The 21,267-nt window shown below is 39.0% G+C and overlaps 2 protein-coding genes across 2 annotated transcripts in view; one reads left to right on the plus strand and one right to left on the minus strand.

The window, feature by feature from the left end:
- Positions 1-21,267, plus strand: part of FAM13A (family with sequence similarity 13, member A) — a 438,275-nt gene that overhangs the window by 158,248 nt on the left and 258,760 nt on the right. The window lies entirely within an intron of this gene.
- On the minus strand, positions 15,104-18,419 carry TIGD2 (tigger transposable element derived 2). Its single transcript, XM_004681126.2, has 2 exons — positions 18,121-18,419; positions 15,104-17,943 (listed from the first exon to the last, which is right to left on the minus strand). The coding sequence occupies exon 2, from the start codon at positions 17,038-17,040 to the stop codon at positions 15,463-15,465; it is 1,578 nt and encodes a 525-aa protein (XP_004681183.1). The 5' UTR covers positions 17,041-17,943; positions 18,121-18,419; the 3' UTR covers positions 15,104-15,462.

A 21,267-nucleotide genomic window follows, 5' to 3' on the forward strand; every position in this document is an offset into this window, starting at 1 on the left:
ATGAGAATGTGCCAGGCCACCTCCACCTCTGGGAACTTAATTGTTCCCAGACTCCAGCTGCTGTGGTCTGAGCTCCAGCACAGTGTGGGTGTTGGTGGTAAGGCTTTATTACTATAATTGTGCCCTGGTGTTGACTGAGCACTACAGAAATATTGAGCCAGGCCCATTCCCGTTTGTCATCAACCCTCCTGATGACTGACTTTCGCTCAAAGAATGAAGGAAGACCAGAAGCTATTGCTACTCTAAGCCTGTAGATTTTTCATTCTGCAAGAGTCTTCTACTCATTGCAAGGCACATACATTCTTATTCCAAGTTCATTTTGTGCCAATAGCACCTATACTACCCCCACCAGCTTTACTGAGATATGAATGACAATTTTACAATGTCCATATATACTTAAATGCCTAATAAAAAGATTGTACTGCCTGGGTACAAAATACCACATATTTCAGAAGTTCATGTATTAGGAACAAATGCTAAAAAACAGGAGATCCAGATGTCTCATATAATTTTTCCTGCTTTCATTCTTAATTCCCTGAGTATTCTGTGGATATTCTAGATGCTAAATGGAAAAAAGTTTCCTTCTGTCCTTTATGTTTCCATTGCAATATAGGTTCAGAAATTAAAAATCACACTACTGGGAAGCTATTGCTGAAAATGAGACCATTTTATTCCCTTTTATTTTTATATTATGTGTGTATATTTATACTCACTGTATTGTTAAGCAACACATGCAAATACAACATCATAAAATATCTACTAAATGGATATTTAATCTGGTTCCATAGACATCTCAAAAGGAAGTTAGAAAGTTCACACATATATGTTAGATAGTCTGTTGTATCTGTTTTTTTTAATATTTTTAAAATTAAGTTAACATTTATTAGTAACACAATATATGATTACGAAACATGGACTCCTACCTCTTAGGGTGTATGTTTCCATACAACACCCACCACCACACTACCAATAGTCCTCCACCATTGTCCAATGTGTTTCATCCTCTGCTCTTTCTCTGTGTCTCCACTCTGATAGCATCCATTTTATGATCAGATTTCTAAGGTTTGTTTTTGGTTCAGTGTTATCTGATGCTTTGTTTTGCTTACATATTACAAATGAGTGAAACCAGCCAGGTTTTCTTTCTTTCTTTCTTTCTTTCTTTATCTTTATTTTTCTGACTTATTTCACATAGCATAATGCCCTCCAGTTTCATGCATGTTGTTGCAAAACAAAAAAAATTAAATTAATTGCTATCAGTGAATACAAGCTGTCAAGTAATAAAGTATTTTATAGTTATAAAAAAAATGTATGGTCATTACCCCACTTTGAGTATACAACATGCTAGAATTTACAGGTGTATATATTTACCTATTCTTACATACAACACGTATCTATTTATACAAACAGGCCTGGTTCTAAGCACTTTACAGATACCAATTCACTTGAGCCTCATACCAAGATAGATCTTTTTGTCTTTAGTTAATAGATGAGGAAACAGAGATGTAGGATCACACAGCCAACATACAGTAGAGCAGAACTACAACCCAGGCAGTCAAAAACTACAATGCATATACTTCACTACCTCTCTATTCTGCCTTTTTACAGAACAATGATTATGCATAGACAGAACATTGTAAAAACTAAGTTTAAGATTCTGGGCAAGCAGAAGAAAACCTGAAGTGGCTTCCTTTCCATCAGATGTTGCTTTCCTGGATCTGAAACAAGGCTTCCTTGCTATCATTTTCTAAGAATTTTATTAAATTCTGTTTTTCCCAGAAACTAGTTTTGGGGACCCAAATATAATTCCTCCAAGAGGGAGGAATTATACAAAGAAAAAACTAGACTTATCAAAAGAACAATATATTTGCCTTTTAAATGATTTCCATTTACTGTTTCACATATATGCACTTTTATTTTTAACAGTTAACCTTGAACAATAAATAGCAAAATTATTTTTCCCTTACATTACAAATATGTTCTACATTTCAAAAAAGACCTTTGTAGATGTCCACTATCCTCTCCCTATCAACTAAAAGTTTAAGCCATGGCTTTAACTTATGGCTGTACTTTACCTCTATAACTCACCTCTTTGCCTTACTTCTCTAGCTTAACCTCTCTACCTTGCCTTTCCACCTTGTCCCTCTATCTTACCTCTTTAAAATTTCACCTTACTTCTTCACTTTACCCCTTTACCTCTGGGTTAGGGGATCCTATTTGATGCCACAGTGGCTGTTGGTAGCTTGATATTGCTGACTTTAACCCCAATGCACCAGAGAGGCCCATTTCGTATACATCTAAATAAAAGTATCTCTTCCTCCTGGAAGTCAGCATATTATCTTTGTTACACTGGAAATATAACAATTTTATATTTACTTACATTAATATCATTCATCTTTATAATCAATTAAAGTATTTTTGTTATGTGCATCTGATTGGCATTCCATTGTGAATTATATTTAAAGTATTAATGTTATATTTTCAATGCCAAAACAGTGCCTGGAATATAGAAGGTAGTTAGTAGTTGCTGAATAAATGAATAAGTAAATAACAGGGGAAAATAGGAAGGGAGAAATTGGTCAGTGATTCTTTATTTATAATGAGTAAAATATGTTTGTCTATTTTTATCACATTTATCATCTTTTAAATTGGCTTATATGAAAACAAAATTCTGGTTGAAGACATTACATGTCAAAAGTTTATTTTCTATACACTAGGGCAAGATAATCATGAAAAAAATATATAAATCTACAATAAGTGAATTAAAAATAGTTTTTTGTTCTCTAATACCTTCTACTGAGTAACATTTTAGTTTCATATTCTACTTATGCTTTAAAATGTGAAAAATTCTGTTATCTTCTAAAATTTCAGATCAATATAAGCTCACATGTCAAAAAGAACACCCAATCCAAGCCAAATATACATTAACAACTGTCCTTGCTTTAAAAACTCTGGGCTATGAATGAGTATAATATTAACTGAAAATAGATGGAAAGGATGTGAAAGTAGATCTTGAAATGAGAGAAAATATCAAATTTTACTTTAATGTATTTTTCTAAGTCTATCTTTGATCAAGATTTCCTCAGACCATGTACTTTTTACCACCAACCATCTTCCTGAAATAATGTTGTAATGGCAACTCCCCCTTGTTTGAAAACAATTCTGCTCCCACACTCAGCACTGCTACATAGCACAGTTCCTCATCCAAATTGCAAAGCCATTGCTCTGATTGGTTTAAGCCAGCCTGTGGAATGCTTCCTGCTAGCCATAGTTCAGGTTGAGGTACACAGGTTAGTTATCAGAATGAAAAGGATATGAGAAGACATTTCTGGGAGGTGGATTTAGGGGGTGTGAGAATGTTGATCTTGGTTAACAATATCTTTCTATGATGCAAAGAGCCAATCAGCAGGTATGTCTTACCCCAATGGTGGATCCTAAGAACATGCTTAGTGTCTGCAATCAAGCTACAACCAAAGTCCAGCTTCCCTCTTGTCTTTTTAGTCTAGCAGTTAATAAAGACGATGAATTCCTACTTTTAAATCAATGTTGGTTAGATACTGACATTTGCATGATAAAGAGTCATAATGTCTACAACATCCAAAGACAGGATACTTTTCAAGTAGAGGAAACATTATATGGAGCAAATGTGATGGTCATTTTAAAGTATTTTGTAAAATAAGATGAAAAAACAGCTAGAATTGGGAAATATTGCTTCTAATTATATAACCAGGCTACTGTTACCTTGTTTGAAAAATGTGTTTGATTTGCTGTTTTGAATAAAAGTGAAGAGACATACTTATTCACTTTGTCTAAAAAATGATATTGTGCCTTTACAAAATTACCTAAGTTTGAGTCACATTTAATGAGTTCAGTAGAATAGATGTTTAATCCTTTGCACTAGTGTCAAGATGAGTCATGTTTCAATAGTTCTTTGAACTCCAATAATGGACTTCATCCCCTGTCTCTTGCTCTAATCCTGCCTCTCCAAGAGGTCTAAATTGTGTTTTTTAAAAAAAGAGAAAAAGTAATTCAAGTTGACAACCGAATGTCCTATTTTATACTTTTTAAGTGGTTGGAGTCTCTGCACTCATTTTTTTTCCCCCCAGATACCTCTTACCATTGCAGTCTTGTTTTTTTTTTTTTTTTTTGAACTTATTCTGGGAGCTTTTTTAGGTGTTATAGGCCTTTAAAGAGGATTTGAGTTTACAACTATCAGTCTCCTGGAAGTAAAATCACTTAAAATTAAATTTCACTTTTTTCCCCCCAGATACCTCTTACCATTGCAGTCTTGTTTTTTTTTTTTTTTTGAACTTATTCTGGGAGCTTTTTTAGGTGTTATAGGCCTTTAAAGAGGATTTGAGTTTACAACTATCAGTCTCCTGGAAGTAAAATCACTTAAAATTAAATTTCACTTTGATGGCTTGGCGACCACACAGATAGAACAAATTTTTATTATAAACCTATGTGAAATTCTCAAGGAAGATATTTCTATTTTTCTCACACCCCCCCCCCACCATGGCCAGGTTAAGACAGGAATATTTTCCAACACCTATGCTGCAACTTTATTCCTACTTCCCTTTCACTGAATAGGTTGACTTTTGTGATCCCAAATCTCTGGGAGATTTTCTTCTAAATCTATGACTTTCATTAAATAATTTCTCACTATAAATATTTGAATATATATTTTCCCATTCCTTCATTGTTAGATCCTTGAGAATAAAACTTTTCATCACATTATGTAGTACTCAATATGACATTGATTCATTCTCTCAACCAATATTTATTTAACAGGATTATTCAGGGATGGGATATAGTCATTTAAGATCTCTGCTATCTTAGTGCCTAAATTTGTTAAGGTACATTGTAAATCTTCAAAATACTGTTAGTAAAATAAATGAATGATAAAATGAAGAGAAGGGGCCAGTCACATAAAAAAGGGTAAAGTTTCATTTACAGAAATCACAATAAGGACCAAGAAAGTTAAAATTAACTACCAAAGGATGGTGTTCTAGAACAAATCTCTGTTCACTGTCAGCTAGAGGAATAAGGTAGGAATAAGGTGGCTTAACTGGAGTACGGATATGTAGAAATAGAAAGCTAAACAAACTCCCAACACTTGTAGTGTTTTTTATTATCTGACTTTTTAATCACAGCTTTGCAATGAGTACATGTGTCATTTTAAAACACTGAAAAATAAGATGACGATGAGGACTCAAGGTTGCTACAGCCTGCTCCAAACTTCTCCTTCAGGAAAGGGGAACTACTTTTCTCTCTCTCTATTTCAATCTTCTTTGACTCTTCTTCAAACACTTAACACTTTTGCTTTCCCACTTATTTGTGTCTTCTCATTCTTTCCTTTCCCTTTATGTTATCTTGGAAATTCTTAGTGGTAAGAGTGATTATTGTTCTAATGAGATTTTTGTTGAGTCTTAAAGATCTTTAGAATGAGGGCTGTTTGCTTTGATTAGAAGCTTGAAATATTTAGCTCAACTTTGCAGCTAGGGGCTAAGGGTGGGAGCTGGGCAATCTCTGGGCAATCTGAATTAATCCTAAAGGCCAATGATTTATTCATGCAATTAATTTCCATAAATCCTATACAATTAAAACTCCATTAAAAAAATCCTAATTTCCTAATTTGCCAAATGCAGCCATGTACCCAGAAGGTGAAACATCTAGATCCTATATTCAGGATTCTTTTGTACCTTAACTTCTATATCTCTATCTCTCTAGATGTATTGTTCATTTGTATACCTTATACTAAACTGTAGTAATAATGGGGGTCTCTCAACTTTCTAGCAAGTCAGACTGAAGTGTGTATAACAAGGACTAACATCTAGGGAGGGCAGTTTTGTGGAGTGGAGTCCTTTTACCTGGGGAATCCAACTCTATTAGTTAATATCAGAACTATAGATAGCTAGTCAGTGTCAGAGATTTGGAGAAGCACTTTTAAAATGTATACCATATATTTTGTATCAGGAATGGAAAAATGCAAAAAAGAGCTGATTAATAGACAAATCTTTAGCTGAGTTAAAATAAAAATACCAAGAAAGAGAATCACAAATGAAAGAAATCATTACAAATATTGTAGAGATACAAAAGACCATAAGAGATCAATATGAAAAAGTACATGTCAGTAAATTAAAACCCTTGAAGAAATGGACAAATTGCTAGATAAATATAGTCTACCAAGACTAGCCCAGGAGGAAAAGGATGAGTTGAGCAAACAAATACAAAAATAGAAATTAAAAAAAGAATCTTCCCCAAAATAAAAGGTTAGGACCAAACCAATGAATTTTATCAAATCAAATCTTTAACTACAAGTTAATGCCCATCTTGCTAAAATTCTTTGTAAAAATACAAGAGCTAATGCTCCCTAACACAGTTCATGATGCCAATTTATCCTAATATTGAAACCAAATGGTCAAAATTATAGGCCAATATCCCCAATGAATATCAGTACAAAAATCAACAATAAAAATGTTAGGAAAGCAATTTCAATAGTGAACTACAAATCCCACATTATCTATGATCAAGTGGGATTTATCCCAGATGTTTAAGAATGGTTTAACATACATGTAAATCAATGTATATAAAGCATCATAGCAACAAAAGTAAAGATAAAAATCACATGATATTATTAATGAATTAATAAAAGTATTTGACAAGATTTAGCACCCATTTATGATTACAATGCTAAACAAGATGGGAATAGAAGGACCCTACCTCAACATAAAAAGGCAATATACTACAAACCCATAACTAAGATAAGACCCAAGGGAAAAAATTGAGGGTTTTTCCCTTAAGATCAGGAACCAAACAAAGATACCCATTGTCACCACTTGTGTTAATTTACTATTAGAGGTTTGAGTCAGAAAAGAAGAAGCAAAGCTATCACTATTGGCAGGAAATATATTAGATATTGAAAATCCTAAGGACTCCATCAAAATTTTATTAGAAATAAAGGAGACAGCAAAGTAGCAACTTACAAAATCTACATGCCAAAATCCATAGCCTTTGTATAAACAAGAAACAAAAGAAATTAAGAAAAATAACTCCATAATTATTTCAAATAAATTAAATAACTTGTAATCAACCTAACTAAGGAAGTAAAAGAACTGTACAACAAGAACTACAAGCTGTTATTAAAGAACTTCAATAGCAGCATAAGGAGATGAAGGATCTCAGTCTATGCTCATGAATGAGGATAATGACATAATCAAAATAATTATCCTGTCTAAAATGATATGTAAATTGAATGCAATATTCATTAAAATCAAAGAAATAGAATAAAAATACTGACATCTTTATGGGGCCACAAAAGAACTTGAATTAAAAAACAACACAGAAAAAAGGAGAAAAGTGGAGGTATCATGTTACCTGACTTCAAAATTACTATAAAAAATACGAACTAAAAACAGCCTGGTATTGGAACAAAAATAGATACATAGATGAATAGAATGAAGCTAAAAGTCCAGAGACTGACCAGGAAGACAGTGTCAGAGGAATTTCTCTGCTTTGCTGTGGGGAGAATACACTGAGAAATCCAGATAGGGACTGGACTCAGAGATTCCCATGATATGGTGTAAAGCCAGAGTACCTCACAACCACAAGATACCAACACTGACCAGGTGTGACAGAAGAGACACAGAGGAAATTGAATTCTGAGCAAAACAAAAGAGTGAACTGGAGAAAACAGAGCTTGCTGAGGTAGAAACCACACTTCATATACATGCCTGCAGGAAGGGCAAAGGTGTTTGCTGTGGATCTACCTGCAGGAAATACAGGCCTGAGTACTGTAGTGATCCAGGCATACAGAGCATCTAAGTAAAGAAAGCAAAGCTCAGAAAGGAGGAATCCCTGCCCCCATTACCTCCACAGAAGTAGGTAGATACAGCAAAGCCATACTGGAAAATACCAGGGCTGTGCCAGAGGCCCAGCCTGCAGACTAAAGAGATATGAGTCTGAGATCCAGGAAGGAAGACTAGCAGCAGTGTCATAGGCATGAGTCAAGTCCATGCACAGCATTCTCATGAGTGATGAACCCCACCAGAACCCTCTTCCACTCATTGAAGATAAAGTTACAGATTGATATCTCTACACAGCACCACATACTGGAAAAGTAGAACATCTGTACCCTTGCTATTCAGAAAGTAAATAAGTGGAAGATAAAAAAACAAACAAACAAAAAAAAACTAATAGCAACCTGAATCCTTAGGGGATTACTATACAATACAGAGATAAGAAATCTCAAACACCCAATCAGAAAGACATGGAAGAGCTCCTCTTCCTATCAGATGCAGAATTCAAAACTGCCATGATATGGTCTTATCAGCATATGCTAAGAAAGCACAAGATAAGATTCAGCACCCATTTATGATGAATACCCTTGAAAAATGGATTAACTGGAAAATATCTTAACATAATAATCAACTACATATGACAAATCCATAGCTTATATCATTCTGAAAGACAGACTTTCCATTAAGATCTTGTAAATACAAGGATGTCCGCTCTCACTGCAATAGTAGTGCAGCACACTACTATTCAACATAGTATTAGGAGTCCTAACTATAGCAATTAGTCAAGAGAATAAGTAAAAGGTATCCAAACTGAGAAAGACAAAGTAAAACTATCATGCTTTGTAAATGATATGACACCATACAGAGAGAACCCCAAAGACGCCATCCAAAAACTAATGTAAATAAACCAGTTCAGCAAAGAGGCAGGAAACAAAATCAACACAAAAATCAGGCGCTTTCTATATACAAATAATTGACCTGAAGAAAAAACTAAGAAAGGCATCCCATTTACAGTCTGATCAAAAAATATGCAAATAAATAACCTGGGAATAAATCTAACAAAGGAGGTGCAGGACCTTTCCAGGGACAACTATAAAGCATTTTTAAAAGAAATAGAAGCAAGCACAAATAAATGGGAAGATATATATATCTGTTCATGGATTGGAAGAGTCAGCATTGTCAGAGGGTTTAATTCTAAATTCCTGAAAACACAGCCTCTGTGATGCTCCAACTGCCTCCTGAACACCTGCAGGGTGATGTCAGCTGCGTCACCTGTTAGCAGCTCTCTGCTTGATCCTGAAGCTTCCTTGCTGTCACTGTCACCGTTACTGGAGCAACCTACATCAGCTCTACCTAGTAGCTTTACCTACTTTACCTGAAGTGCCCTGCCTCCTTTTGGAGAGATGGACTCCTGGGCATCTATCCAAAAAATATGAAGTCATGAACAGAAAAAGCCTCAAGTTAAAAAACTTTTGTACTGTGAAAGAAAATATAAGATGATTAAAAAGACACCCTATTGAATAGAACATAATATTTAATATTTTTTTTTAATTTTTAATATTTAACTTTTGCATATTCATATATAACATAAATATGCTTTTATAAATATAAACCTGAATGAAATTATTTCCACTAAAGTAAAATTGACATTTTAGTTTCAGCTGTATATACAGTAACTCAATATTTGTTTGTATGGGAAAATATTCACCAAACTATGTTGATTGACCATCTTTTATAAGTAACTTTCATATTTGCAATATAATTGATTATAGTCCCCATGCTGTGCATTAAATCTCAGTGGCTTTTTTACTTTGTTACAGGAAGTTTGTATCTCTTCATCCTCTTAACCCATTTCGCTCATTCCCTAGCCCTCTGCACTCTGGTAACCACCAATCTGTTTTCTTGCCATAATTTTTATTTAGTATCTATCTATTCATCTCTCTATCTAGCTACCTATCTATCCATGTGTCACATATGTAAGTTAAGTCAAATGGTATTTACTTTCTCTGACTTATTTGCTTTAGCACGATACTCTTAATGTCCATCCATATTCTCACAAATGAGATTTCATTCCTTTTCATGGTTGAGTATTGAATGGAAAACATTTGCATACTCCATTACTTCTAGTTCTATTTTCAAAAGACAGATATAATTTATGAAAAACTGGGGGCCTACCTGGTGGCACAAAGCTTAAAGTCTTGGCACTATCCAGCTATCACCACTTATGATGGAACTCATGAGAGTTCCATCCCAGTTTCGAGAGCTAACATACATGGCATAGCAGATCCCTTCTGTCTTGTCTGCTGCTCGCCTTAGCAGTGTATTTCAGTGGATCTGCCTTTTCTGCTCCCTATTCTGTCTCTGGTGAATCCTCTCATGCCGCCATACCTCTGGCCTACACCCCAGTTCTTGTATGCATAAATAAATCTTGAATAAAGATTTATACAAAATTAACTTATTCCATAGATTCTAATAGGCATCATTAAGACAAAAATAATTCTTCCCCACAAAATGCCATACCAACAGTACTGTTGGAATCTCCCAAGTTCACTCAAGCCCCAGCCAACCACAGTGACTCTAGTACGTCACCTCTCAGTGAGGTAATTCATTACAGTGGCAAATAAGGAGCGGCAAGTTGTGTTCTTAGTGTCCTACAAGAAAGGAATTTCATGCAGCACCAGGTGAGGCAAGTGATAGTTCACTAGGGATGAAAGTGCCAGACAAGGGAGCAGTCTTGGAAGACTCTATGAACAGCTGGACTTTTATAGTTCCTTCCCTCCTGGATGGGTGGTCACTTGAATGAAACATATTGTCCTTCCTCACCCTTTATCTCCTCCCTCGTTCTCAGAATCCTGGCTCTTGGCATTTGTGTCCTTATTGGGGCAGGTAGGAACTCTGATGGAGATTCTCTGGATGGTTCTTACATGAAACGTCAAGCTCAACAATACACTAATTCACTGAGGTCCCTGCCAGACAATGGAGCCAGCACATCATTGTTTTCAAATTTAAGGGCCTGTTTGCTAAGCCTGTTGCTCCAGCCAGATTCAGGCAGGATTCCTTCCTGGAGGGTGCTGGTGCTTCCTTAAGCTCTACTTGACAGTAATAACTGATAATCTGATTACAGAATTACTATGAAAATAAAAACCTCCAAAGATTTGTGTTCAGTACTCTGGAAATAGTTTAAGTCACACCTAAAGTTCCATAAAGCAAACTATACTAAGTATGTTCATATTCATCCTTAGGCTGACCATAAATGCAGACAGTATGCCTTATACCTTTCATTGTGTATATATAGCGCCTTACGTTGCTGGCTTTCCAAATTACACTAAACAAGTATGTTCTTGACTGTGCCTGAAAGTCATGGCAGCTGGGGATGACCCAACAAGAAGGAACAGTGAGGAGCAGGGAACAAGGATGGACTTGACAACCCCTCCCCACCAAGTGACTCTATTCAAAAGGATGTAGGCAGCCTGGGGCCTGTGGAAACAAGACTGATCCATTCCCCAGTCCTTCCTCTGTCTTTCCTTCAGAAGAGAATTTAAAACATGCCCTTCCTGACGGCCATATACGCTGAGTACATGGAGCTTTGTTCAAGGTCTTTCTATATATACCCTTACCTACAGTATTTCAGGTACCTGAGAAATGATACATTCTCTGCATTTGAATGTACAGGACATTTCTGGATATTAAAAGTATACTTTTAAGGAAGGCTGAATGTCTCGCTAATTCCAGTAGCATGGATATGGGGTGTGACTGGAGGGATGGCAAATCATAGCTTCTGGCAAAGGCTCAGCTAGTTGTCATTGTGTCAGATTGGAGTATTTGGTTGGGTCTCGGTCAGCTCCCTTTGGCCGTAGCCCTGTGAAATGAGTCATCCTCCACAGGGATTTGTTATTACAACAAAGACATAGAATTTTGGAACCTACCGCATTATGCCTAGCATATCAACTGAGAGAACCCCTTGCCCTCCAAGAAAGAGACTTTCAATCATGATTTCGTTTAGTGTCAAGGAGACAGGTGCTATACTGGGCTCCAGTGTGCAGTGCAGTCTGGCCCTCAAGGTTTACCATCTGGAGAAGAGTCCATGCCTGTGACCATTAGGTCACATTGTGTAGGGCTGAGGGATACACCTTCTACTTCCTTCTGTGTAACCTTGGGCAAATTAACTCCCTTCTCTGAATCACTCACAGGAAACCATCTACTATCTTTTCTGAACTGTGACACTTGGAGAGTCAAAAGGGTATTGTAATACTTACTTTAGGATAACTTTACCCAGGATGTTCCTGGGTAAATCAGATCCTGTGGCCCCTGGACTCACAAGTTAAATGGGGGACAGTGCTAGTGTTGCTTTTTCACAACTAGGTCAAATTCATTGCATTTGCACCAGCAGTTTGCATATTTGCATTCAGTAGATAAGCTCATCATCTTATAAGTGTGTATTTAGCTGCTTGAAAGAAAGAATCCATTTCTCTTTATGCCCTGTTACCCCACATTGCAGACAGCAGACCCCATCTGTTTATTTTTACCAGTGGGTCCTTATAGGGGTTTATAGCACATGCTGTAATCTTACAGGGCTGGGGAACTTAGTGCCTCCTTCCTACCTCTGCAGACACCATGCTAGCCAGTGTCCCCAAGGAAAGGGCAGAGCCCTAGACCTCAACAGGGGTGCTGAGGTTTCTGGAATTTGGCACCGAGTCACTATGAAGGAAAGGCTGTTTCAGTCCTTAGCCACGGATTAGAGACCAGGGTTGCCAATGAAAACTGCAAGGCTGCGTAATAGCTGGTACCTATGCACAACTGGAATACGTGCAACTACCCTGCCACCCTTTTACCTATGAAGTATTTAAGAAAATGTCAGTTTTGTGGAAAAAATAAGGTAATAAATGGACATAAATTTGGAGTGCAAGTCATAGCTTTAATCTGTAACATTAAAGCTGTGAAGCATAAAACCCTCACAGGGGCTGTGGGGGTTCCAGACACATCTGAAGGCAGATTGTCTCAGCCTGTGACCATGTGTTCTGCTTCATATCAGCTGTACCATTCAGTCCACCAGGATCCCCCCAAATCTGGAAAATTAATAAAGCAACTACATACTCAATCTGAAACCAGACTGAAACTAAAAAGAATTCCAGAACAAGAGCACAGTTATAATCTTATAATTGTACTTGAATTAATCCTGACAACTGATCTAGGGCCTGCCAACTCTATTACATTTATTGAGCGCTCAATTATTTTTTAATCAATCTTGTATTGCTGAGACTGAATCATGAAAGAGTAAAAGTTCCTGCTTCACAATTAAAAATATCCATATACTCAGTGCAAAACACTTTCCAGTTGGCTTAAGTTCTATTAGTCTTACAAATCCTCTTTTAAAATACACATTTTATAAGTCATAACCAATAGTCAGGATTTGTATATATTTTCTTTTTTATGTGCACAAAGTGAAATGAAAGAGCATTATTTTGTGCCTCAAGCCAGGATATATATAAGGAGCATGTAGCTACCCAAGAAAAGACAATGCATCCTCCCAGAAGATCTAATTAACATGCCACAGTACCTTGAAAAGGGCAATACCCTTGTATTTTATTAAATTATGGAATTAAAATGCACAGCTTATATTAGTGCTTATTATAAAACACCAGATTAAACCATTTCAATGTCATGATTGAAGGAAGTTTGAGGCTTTGTTACAGTTCAGTGAAAAATGCAAAGCAGTATTCAAAGGTAAGTCATTATATTACCAAGTTTGAGAATCCTTAGACTCCAGAAGTCAAATACCCTCAAATTTACCCATAATCTCATATCCTCATAGTCTCATTACCAACCTATCTGGTAGGTGAAAATAACTGTACTGAAACAAATGTGTTTGTAAAAATGTATAAATTCTCCCAAAGTATATTTTTAAAGATTTTCTCAAAGGTCTTTCTTGAATCCAAAGATTCAGTTGAAAAGGAAGACTTCTGAGTCATAATGATAGTCTCATGAAGAATTAGCAGACAGTGGCTTTAAAATTTCAAATCAAATTACAACCATCTGCTTTGACCTACTTACAATAACCAGGATCTCATGTATTAACTCTTTCATTCTCACTTTCATATTGATGTGTTTAGTTTAGTTTGACAAAATATTTCAAGTGTCCTACTCTTAACTACTTTATTATATATCATGGTTACTGTATTATCACTTCAGTGAATTATTACATTATTAGCAATATATTATTTTCCATAAACAAAGTCAACATTTACTTCACTAGCAGAGTGCTAACAGGCCTGTATCAGGGGAAGTACAATTCCATTTCCTGCTATAATTCAACCATAAATATGTCTGCCTACCTCAAGGTACCGGCAGTAGGTGGCAGTAACTTATTTAATTGGATTAACCTTTTAGTTGAATTTCAGTTGAAATTAGTTGTCTCTCTTTTATTTCACTTTCTGTAAGAGAATTTTCCTAACTCAGCTACATCTTAGCAGTCATATCCTGGATCTGTGTAGCATACTTCTGCAACTCAGTAACATTTAACATTAAAGAGGACTTATTTTGAGCCAGATGTTCGAAGCCCTTATTATTTAAATCCATATGACAACTACTTTTCACAAAAGCTCTCTGAGATAGGTATTATCTCTACTTCATAGCTAGGTCAGGTAACTGGCACATGGACACACAGTAGCCCGGCTGGTCCACAGAAACTTTCTATTTAATTAGGCTGCCGTTCATATGTAAGTTCCACAAATTATCTGATGCTTCTATTCTCAATACTAGTTTCTCTGAGAAAAATATGCAACATGCAAGCAAATGACACTTTGTATGTTTTAAAGTATTACGTAAACACCAAATAGCTTAGTAAAAACTATTGACATATCTACACACGGGTATATGTCATTTTTGACATATCTCTGCATATATATCTAATAAAAGATCCAAATAACAATAAAATTTAATGTTTGCCTCTTCTAAATGGAATGTTTTGGGAACTGACAGCAATATTTTTCAGAAATAGAAATGGCATTCTTTCACAACTGGAATTCTTGCTATTGTCATAAGGACTAAAAGTGAAGTACAAGTCCTTTTCCTGGGGACTTTTAACCTTTGTTCTTCCATATCAGAGAGATGAACAATATGAATTGCTGATTACCCAAATACTGCTGATAGAGAATACCATATTTGAGCTTTATTTTCCTGCAGTTCTCTGCTTGCATAGTAAAAGACCTTAAACATAATCTTGGTTTGCGTTCCAAAATGTTCAGAAGGTAGAAAAATCATGGCAATGAAAACTTACCCCTAAACATTACAATATGGAAAATGAAGTTAAGAGAAAGTCAAAAACTCAATTTAGTAAGATTTATTGATTGCCTATAGTGTACATGACCCTGTATTAGACACAATGAAATTCAGGCACAAAACAGACACAAGATCCCTGCCTTCAGGTACCTTATGATCTAATTAGTCTAATACAGATTAGAAACAGTCGACAAGGTACATGTCAATGCTGGCTTACTAGAGTTGACATAAAGCACAGTAATTTAAGTAATTCAAAAATGGCATCTAATTCTAAAATAGTTTATAAAATATATTTGGCCTTGTATCCACAGCACTTCAAACAAGATCATTAAGTTCTACCGCACATAGTCACAAAGGTCCAGATATGCCAAAATCCTTAAGAGCATTATTAGTGATTTTTGTTATTTTGGATCTTCTGTTTTCTTCTTATTATGGTTCGAAGCCTCCGCAACACCAGTTTATCAGACAGAAGCATATCATCTTGTTGTTCTAGGTACCCCAGTAAGTTTTCGGTCCATTCAAGTGCAGCTTTATGGCTAATATGCTTCTCTGGATTCAGTTCTGTTTTTCTAGTCTTATTGTAAGACTTTTGCCCAGCAGGCTTTGCCTGGTTTTCAATACCTTCACTATCAGTTAACACCTGACAGCTTGAGTCATTACTGTGAGAGTCTAACCACTGATCAATATTGTCAATGCCAACATGTTCACAGTCTTCTGTATTCTGTAAAACTGTTGCTAAGTTAGCTGCTAAGATGGCTCCTTCATCAATGTTCATTCCCGAACTCTCTTCATTGCTAGGGAAAAGTTTTTTCCATGCTTTGGTTATGGTACTTGATTTTACCATGTTCCAAGCTCTGGAAACTTCATAAATTGCATCTAATACTGTTAAATTCTTCCAAAACATTTTTGGGTCAATTCCTTCATCCATGTATTTCTGGATAAGTCCTGCTCGGTAGTATCTTTTCACTGTGGCTAGAACTCCCTGGCTCATTGGTTGAATCAGACTTGTGACATTTGGTGGCAAATATTTCACAATTATTCTGCCATCATCTGAACTCAACAATTCTTCATTTGGATGTGCTGGGGGAAAATCCAAAAGTAGTACTGCTTTTTCTAGAAGCCCTTTAGATTTCAAATGCTTCTGCACCTGTGGTACAAAGAATTTTTCAAACCACTGTCTGAAAACAGAATGCTCTATCCATGCACTTTTCTGACTAAAATAAGTGACAGGAAGGTTTGAAAGGTCAGCTCCTTTGAACGCACGTGGCTTTTTTGCTTTTCCCACAACGCAAAGATTAAGTTTGTGTAAACCTGTGGCATTTGCACAACACATGATAATTATTCTCTCTCTGCTTGACCTGTAGCCAGAAATACTTTGCTCAGTTCCAAAAGTTAATGTCCTTGATGGCAGACATTTCCAGAACAATCCAGTTTGATCAGCCCCATAAATTTGCTCAGGTTGTAGATTCTCTCTCTCAACAAATTCCTGAAAGTTACCACAAAATTCACTAGCAGCAGTTTCATCTCCTTTTAATTTTATCCCTTTACCAGCAGCCTTTGGAATACCATGGCGCTGCTTAAATCGAGTTAGCCAGCCAGATGATGCATTAAAATCACCTTCCATCCCCAAAGCATCAAAAAAGAATTTGGCTTGTTTTGCACAAATCGTTCCAGATACAGGAATGCCCTCTGTTTTCTGTTGGTTAAACCACTCTATCATAACTCTATCAAGTTCCTCATATGTTGATGACTTCATAGATTTACGTTTAGATACCCCACTTGTAGGGTCTGAACTGTTTGCATAGTTTATTATCCTTTCTTTGTTCTTTTTAATATCACGAACTGTGGATTCACCAATGCCATACAACACAGAAAGTTTTTTGAAAGGCATACCTTCCTCAAGTTTCTTAATAATGTCAAGCTTGTCTTTAATTGTCAACACTACACGCTTACGTTTTCCCAGCATTTTAAATGTCTGATATATTGGACAATTACTAGAATAAGATATTTAACACTTAAGATTTGTACACAATGTTACTGGAAAGTACAGTCTTAGAATCCCTCTCTTATTTCCCTCCCCCTTACCCCCAGGACCTAGATGAAAAGTGTGCTGGTCAATCTAGTTAAGGCCACTGTGATTCTCTTTACTTTTGTTTTGAAACTTACAAAGTTCTTACAGCAAGAAGTAGTTCTTCTATATTCTTTTTTCCCTCTTTTCATGAACTGCAAATTCAATGGCAATTGCAACCAATATTGTAATCAGCAAGGTCTCCACAACAATCTGACAGCCTGTTTGATTGCTCTTGCCATCATCACAGGGGACGTTCTTTGCTAAAGGAACTACAACTCAGGTGGGAGTATATGGAAACTGTACCAGGGTATAAACGGTTAAAGTCTATAGGACTTGTAGACTTGACATAATGAAAAACATAATGGGAAAGCTCGACCTTGAACTGCTGTTTTTGTTAAGCAGAGCATGTGTGGCGTGCTGTGTCTTCTAGGCAGGGCTGTATAAAGTACCCAAGTGAGTGGTTATGGAAATTACAGGGAAGCACGGTAAAGCCAAGCGGGACAGAAGTGAGCGGTGCAAATAAGGCAAAAGTAGGCAGGCAGGGACTTTGTACTTTACCACCACACAAACCTAATGTATTTAGCAACTGGAAAGGAAAAAGGTGGCCAAAAAACTGGTGTCGCGTGACTAAAGAAAGCATCAGAACACTTCATTGGTAGAAATCAGGACCAATGGTAGAGGGCATGGGGTGCAAGGCTCCGTGAGATGTTACAATAATCCTGGTGAGAGATGATCCTCCAAGGGTCAATGGAAGTAGTTCCTGTGGGGGGCTGTATAGGAACTCCGAGCTTCCCAAACCTAAAGGAAAACACCAAAAACAGTTTTTTTCAATATCAGGGTCTGTGGTCTTACCCACATCTAGCCTGCAACTATGTTACGAAAATTACCGCCTCCTGGAGTTGTTCTGGCTTAAAGACGACAAATAATGTTTGCAGGCAACATCTGGAGTGACAGAGAGAGACCTCAATTGCCTACCTCCTGAAATTAAGAGGTCAGAGAGAAGCCGCGTGAGCCGGGGCCTCTCCCCGCAGGGCGAGCTCCGGCGCGCGGGACGTCTCTGCTCACGCGGAGGGAGCCCGGATTCCTCCGTGGACGCCGGCGACCAGGGTGTCACCGCCGCGGTCAGCCGGCGAGCGAGCGGCCGCCAGGCGCAAGAGACGCCAGGCTGCGGGTCGGGGGCATCGCGCTCCACCTGCCTGTGCGGCAGCCAGGTCGCCCAGAGAGCAAATGGAGTCTCTCGAGGGACGCTGACACCGGTGGCGGCGGCGGCAGCAAGGGGCTCGCGTCGCTGCCGGAGCCGGAAGGCGGGGGATTAGGGAGCACGCGCGCGCCCCCGCAGGAACGTTGTGTCGGCAAGGGGGCGGGGCCTGCGCGGGCGAGCGCGCGCGTCTCGGGGGCGGGGACACCGGCGAGCGGGCGGGAGGGGCGGGGCTGGGGGCGGGGTTGGGGGCAGGGCTGGGGCCGGTTTCAGTGGCGTCCTCCGCGCGGCCTGGGTTCCGCTAAGGACCCTACTATTCCACGTTGCCAATGGCTTCCACGGCCAGCAGGGGGCGGTACAAACCCATAGCATTTGGCCCTTCTCTCGGTGGCCCCGCGCGGAGGGTGAGGCGCCGGTAGACTTAACCTCAGGTGTAATGAAAGTCGGATTGCACTCTCCGAGGGCTGGCGTGAAGGCCGTGCATCCTCTGGCGGCTGGGCGGCCCGCGAATGGGGCAGGGCGAGCGCACGTGGAGCGTGTTTACAAACAGCGGTCTCGGCACCCGCGCCCAGCGGCGGCCGCTCCTGGGAGCCCAGCGCCCGCCCTCCGGCTGGGACCCGACAGCCGGAGCGAGCTGCGTGAGCCACGGTAGGAGCGAGCGGCCGCGGCTGCCGGAGGAGGACAGGAGCGCGTCTCTCGGTCAGACTGGGGCTTCCTCTCCGCGACACCCACCCGCGGGGCGGGGCGCGGTCACCTGGGTCTCCCTCAGCCCTTCCAGGGGAAATGCTCTGGGAATCGCGGGCTCTGCAAGAGCGTCCCCAGGGCAAAGCCCACTTGCCCCTGTGGGAAGCCAGAGGTGTGGGGGGTGACGCACGGGTGGATCTCCCACCGCCCCTTTCTTTCCCTCCTTTTCGGTGGTGATGCAGTTGTAATTTGACAAAGACTCCCTTGATTTGCTCCAAACGGAGATGGCACACGTTTTTCTCTCTTCTAAATGGTTGAATGCCGCCACCTGTGCACCAGGCTCCGCTGCAGCCCGCCTTTGCCCCCTACACGACCGCCTGCCTGCAAGAAGGTTCCGGGAAGCTGCACCTTCATCCCTAAGCACTTTTTTACCCAGGGATCGTAAATAGCTTTCCTTCCTTCCTTCCTTTTCTTTTCTCTTTCTTCTTCTTTTCTTTTCTCTTCTTTTCCTTTTTTGTATATTTCTTTGAACATTGAAACGTTTGTCCCTTAAATTTTCCAACACCTCAGCATCCATGCCTAACCTTTGTCGTTAACAAAACAAGTAGGGTAGTAATACTTCATTTATTTGCAAAAACCACATTATTGCCAGAATGTTTCAAAATAACTGACCTCAGCGATAGTACTGCAGAAAACAGATTTTGATTCTAAGTCTCTGACTTCTTCCATTCCCCACCCAAGCCCAAATTTGCCTTCCTCAAAATTGTAGCCTTTCACTATCTGGCACAATGGAAAAGACATGCTTTTCTAGTTTTGTGAGATTGTAAGTGTTTTTTTCTGGAAGGTAGACACCTTGTCCATGACCGCCAATTTTAGTAGTCTTTAGTTTGGCAATTTGGAGTGCAGTACAACTCCTTGCTACTTTTGTCAGGTTCCCACAGCCGCTCAGTTTGATCCCTTCCTAACCCACAAAACAGAGGTAGGCTAGCAGCCTATGGATTGCCGTCTCCAGGACCGAGGGGGCTGGCTCCCAAGCCCTGGAAGAGCTCTTGAGACCCCCTGGTCAAGATTGAAAAGAGGGCTTCACTGGTGAGGGCAGGCAAGGAATGAGCATTTGTAGATTAGAGAAAATGCAAGAAAAAAGTGCTGAGAGGAGGCCCCTCTGGACAGAAGAGATTCCAGAATAGGACCAAGCTAGGGGTCTATGTAGGTTTTGGGAATGGGGTTTGAGAACACAGGAAAATCTTTATTGACTAGGAAAGCAAGGAGAGTGGGATTAGCCAAAGTCCTTTTTCGTTAGCCCCAATCAGCTGCAGCTTGTGGTCTTGGGGGCTCAGGACCTTCTCTCAGGTGAACGTGTGTTGGAGGTTGTGCCGCTGATCTGCCCTCAAGGACTGGGACCCCTTTGTCTTCTGATTTTTTATTTTTATTTTATTTTTTTATTTATTTGTGCATACAGAACTGGGTACAGGCCAGAGGCTCAAGGGCGGTGAGAGGCTTCAAGAGAGACAGAGTGGGGAGCAGAACAGGCAGATCTACAAAGCACACTACTGAGGGGAGCAGCAGGCAGGTCAGGAGAGGTCTGCCACGCCATGTGGTCACCTCCGGGGCAGGCGGGAATCGAACTCATGCAAAAGTGGCTTTTAGATTCTCAGTGCTGTGCTTTAACCCGTTGCACCACCAGGGAGGGCCGTCTTCTGATTCTTTTAACGCTCCACTTTCCCATAGCAGCCAACATGATACACTGGAGAGATACAGCTCAGAAATGGTAAAACAAAAAACAAACAAAAATGATCCAAGGAAGTGTATGGCAGCATGATGTAGGACCTAGAGTCATCAAGTGTTTAACCTTTTGTGGACAAGCTCATGGGAACAGCAAGCCTCTTGTCCTTATTCCTGTCTTGTCCCTGTCCCAGGATACTTCCTGTCCCTAGATTATTCACTGGAAATTTTTAAAAATTTGGTAACTTTCAACATTGAAATCTAGTGATTTCTTTTTAGGTCATGGAGCTGTCCTGTAGGGGACTTTTAATTTTAATTTTTGTTTTTGTGTTGCTTTGTTGGCTGGTAATGAGTTTTGAGCAACACAGACAAATGTAAGAGAATGAGTTCCTTGGAGGGTAGATTTATTAGAGTCACAAAAATAGTATTATTTAAGGAGAAGTTAAACTTGCCTCCTGAAAAATAAGTGACTATAAATGGAAGCAATCAGTGAATTGCTGGTTAATGTCAGAAATATG

The sequence above is a fragment of the Condylura cristata genome, unplaced genomic scaffold, assembly GCF_000260355.1.
Source record: "Condylura cristata isolate star-nosed mole 26May11 unplaced genomic scaffold, ConCri1.0 scaffold00012, whole genome shotgun sequence".
Lineage (NCBI taxonomy): Eukaryota > Metazoa > Chordata > Mammalia > Eulipotyphla > Talpidae > Condylura > Condylura cristata.

Bases quoted from the DNA above. Each gene is read 5' to 3' on its own strand.
- TIGD2 (XM_004681126.2), bottom strand. From the start codon at position 17,040: ATGCTGGGAAAACGTAAGCGTGTAGTGTTGACAATTAAAGACAAGCTT.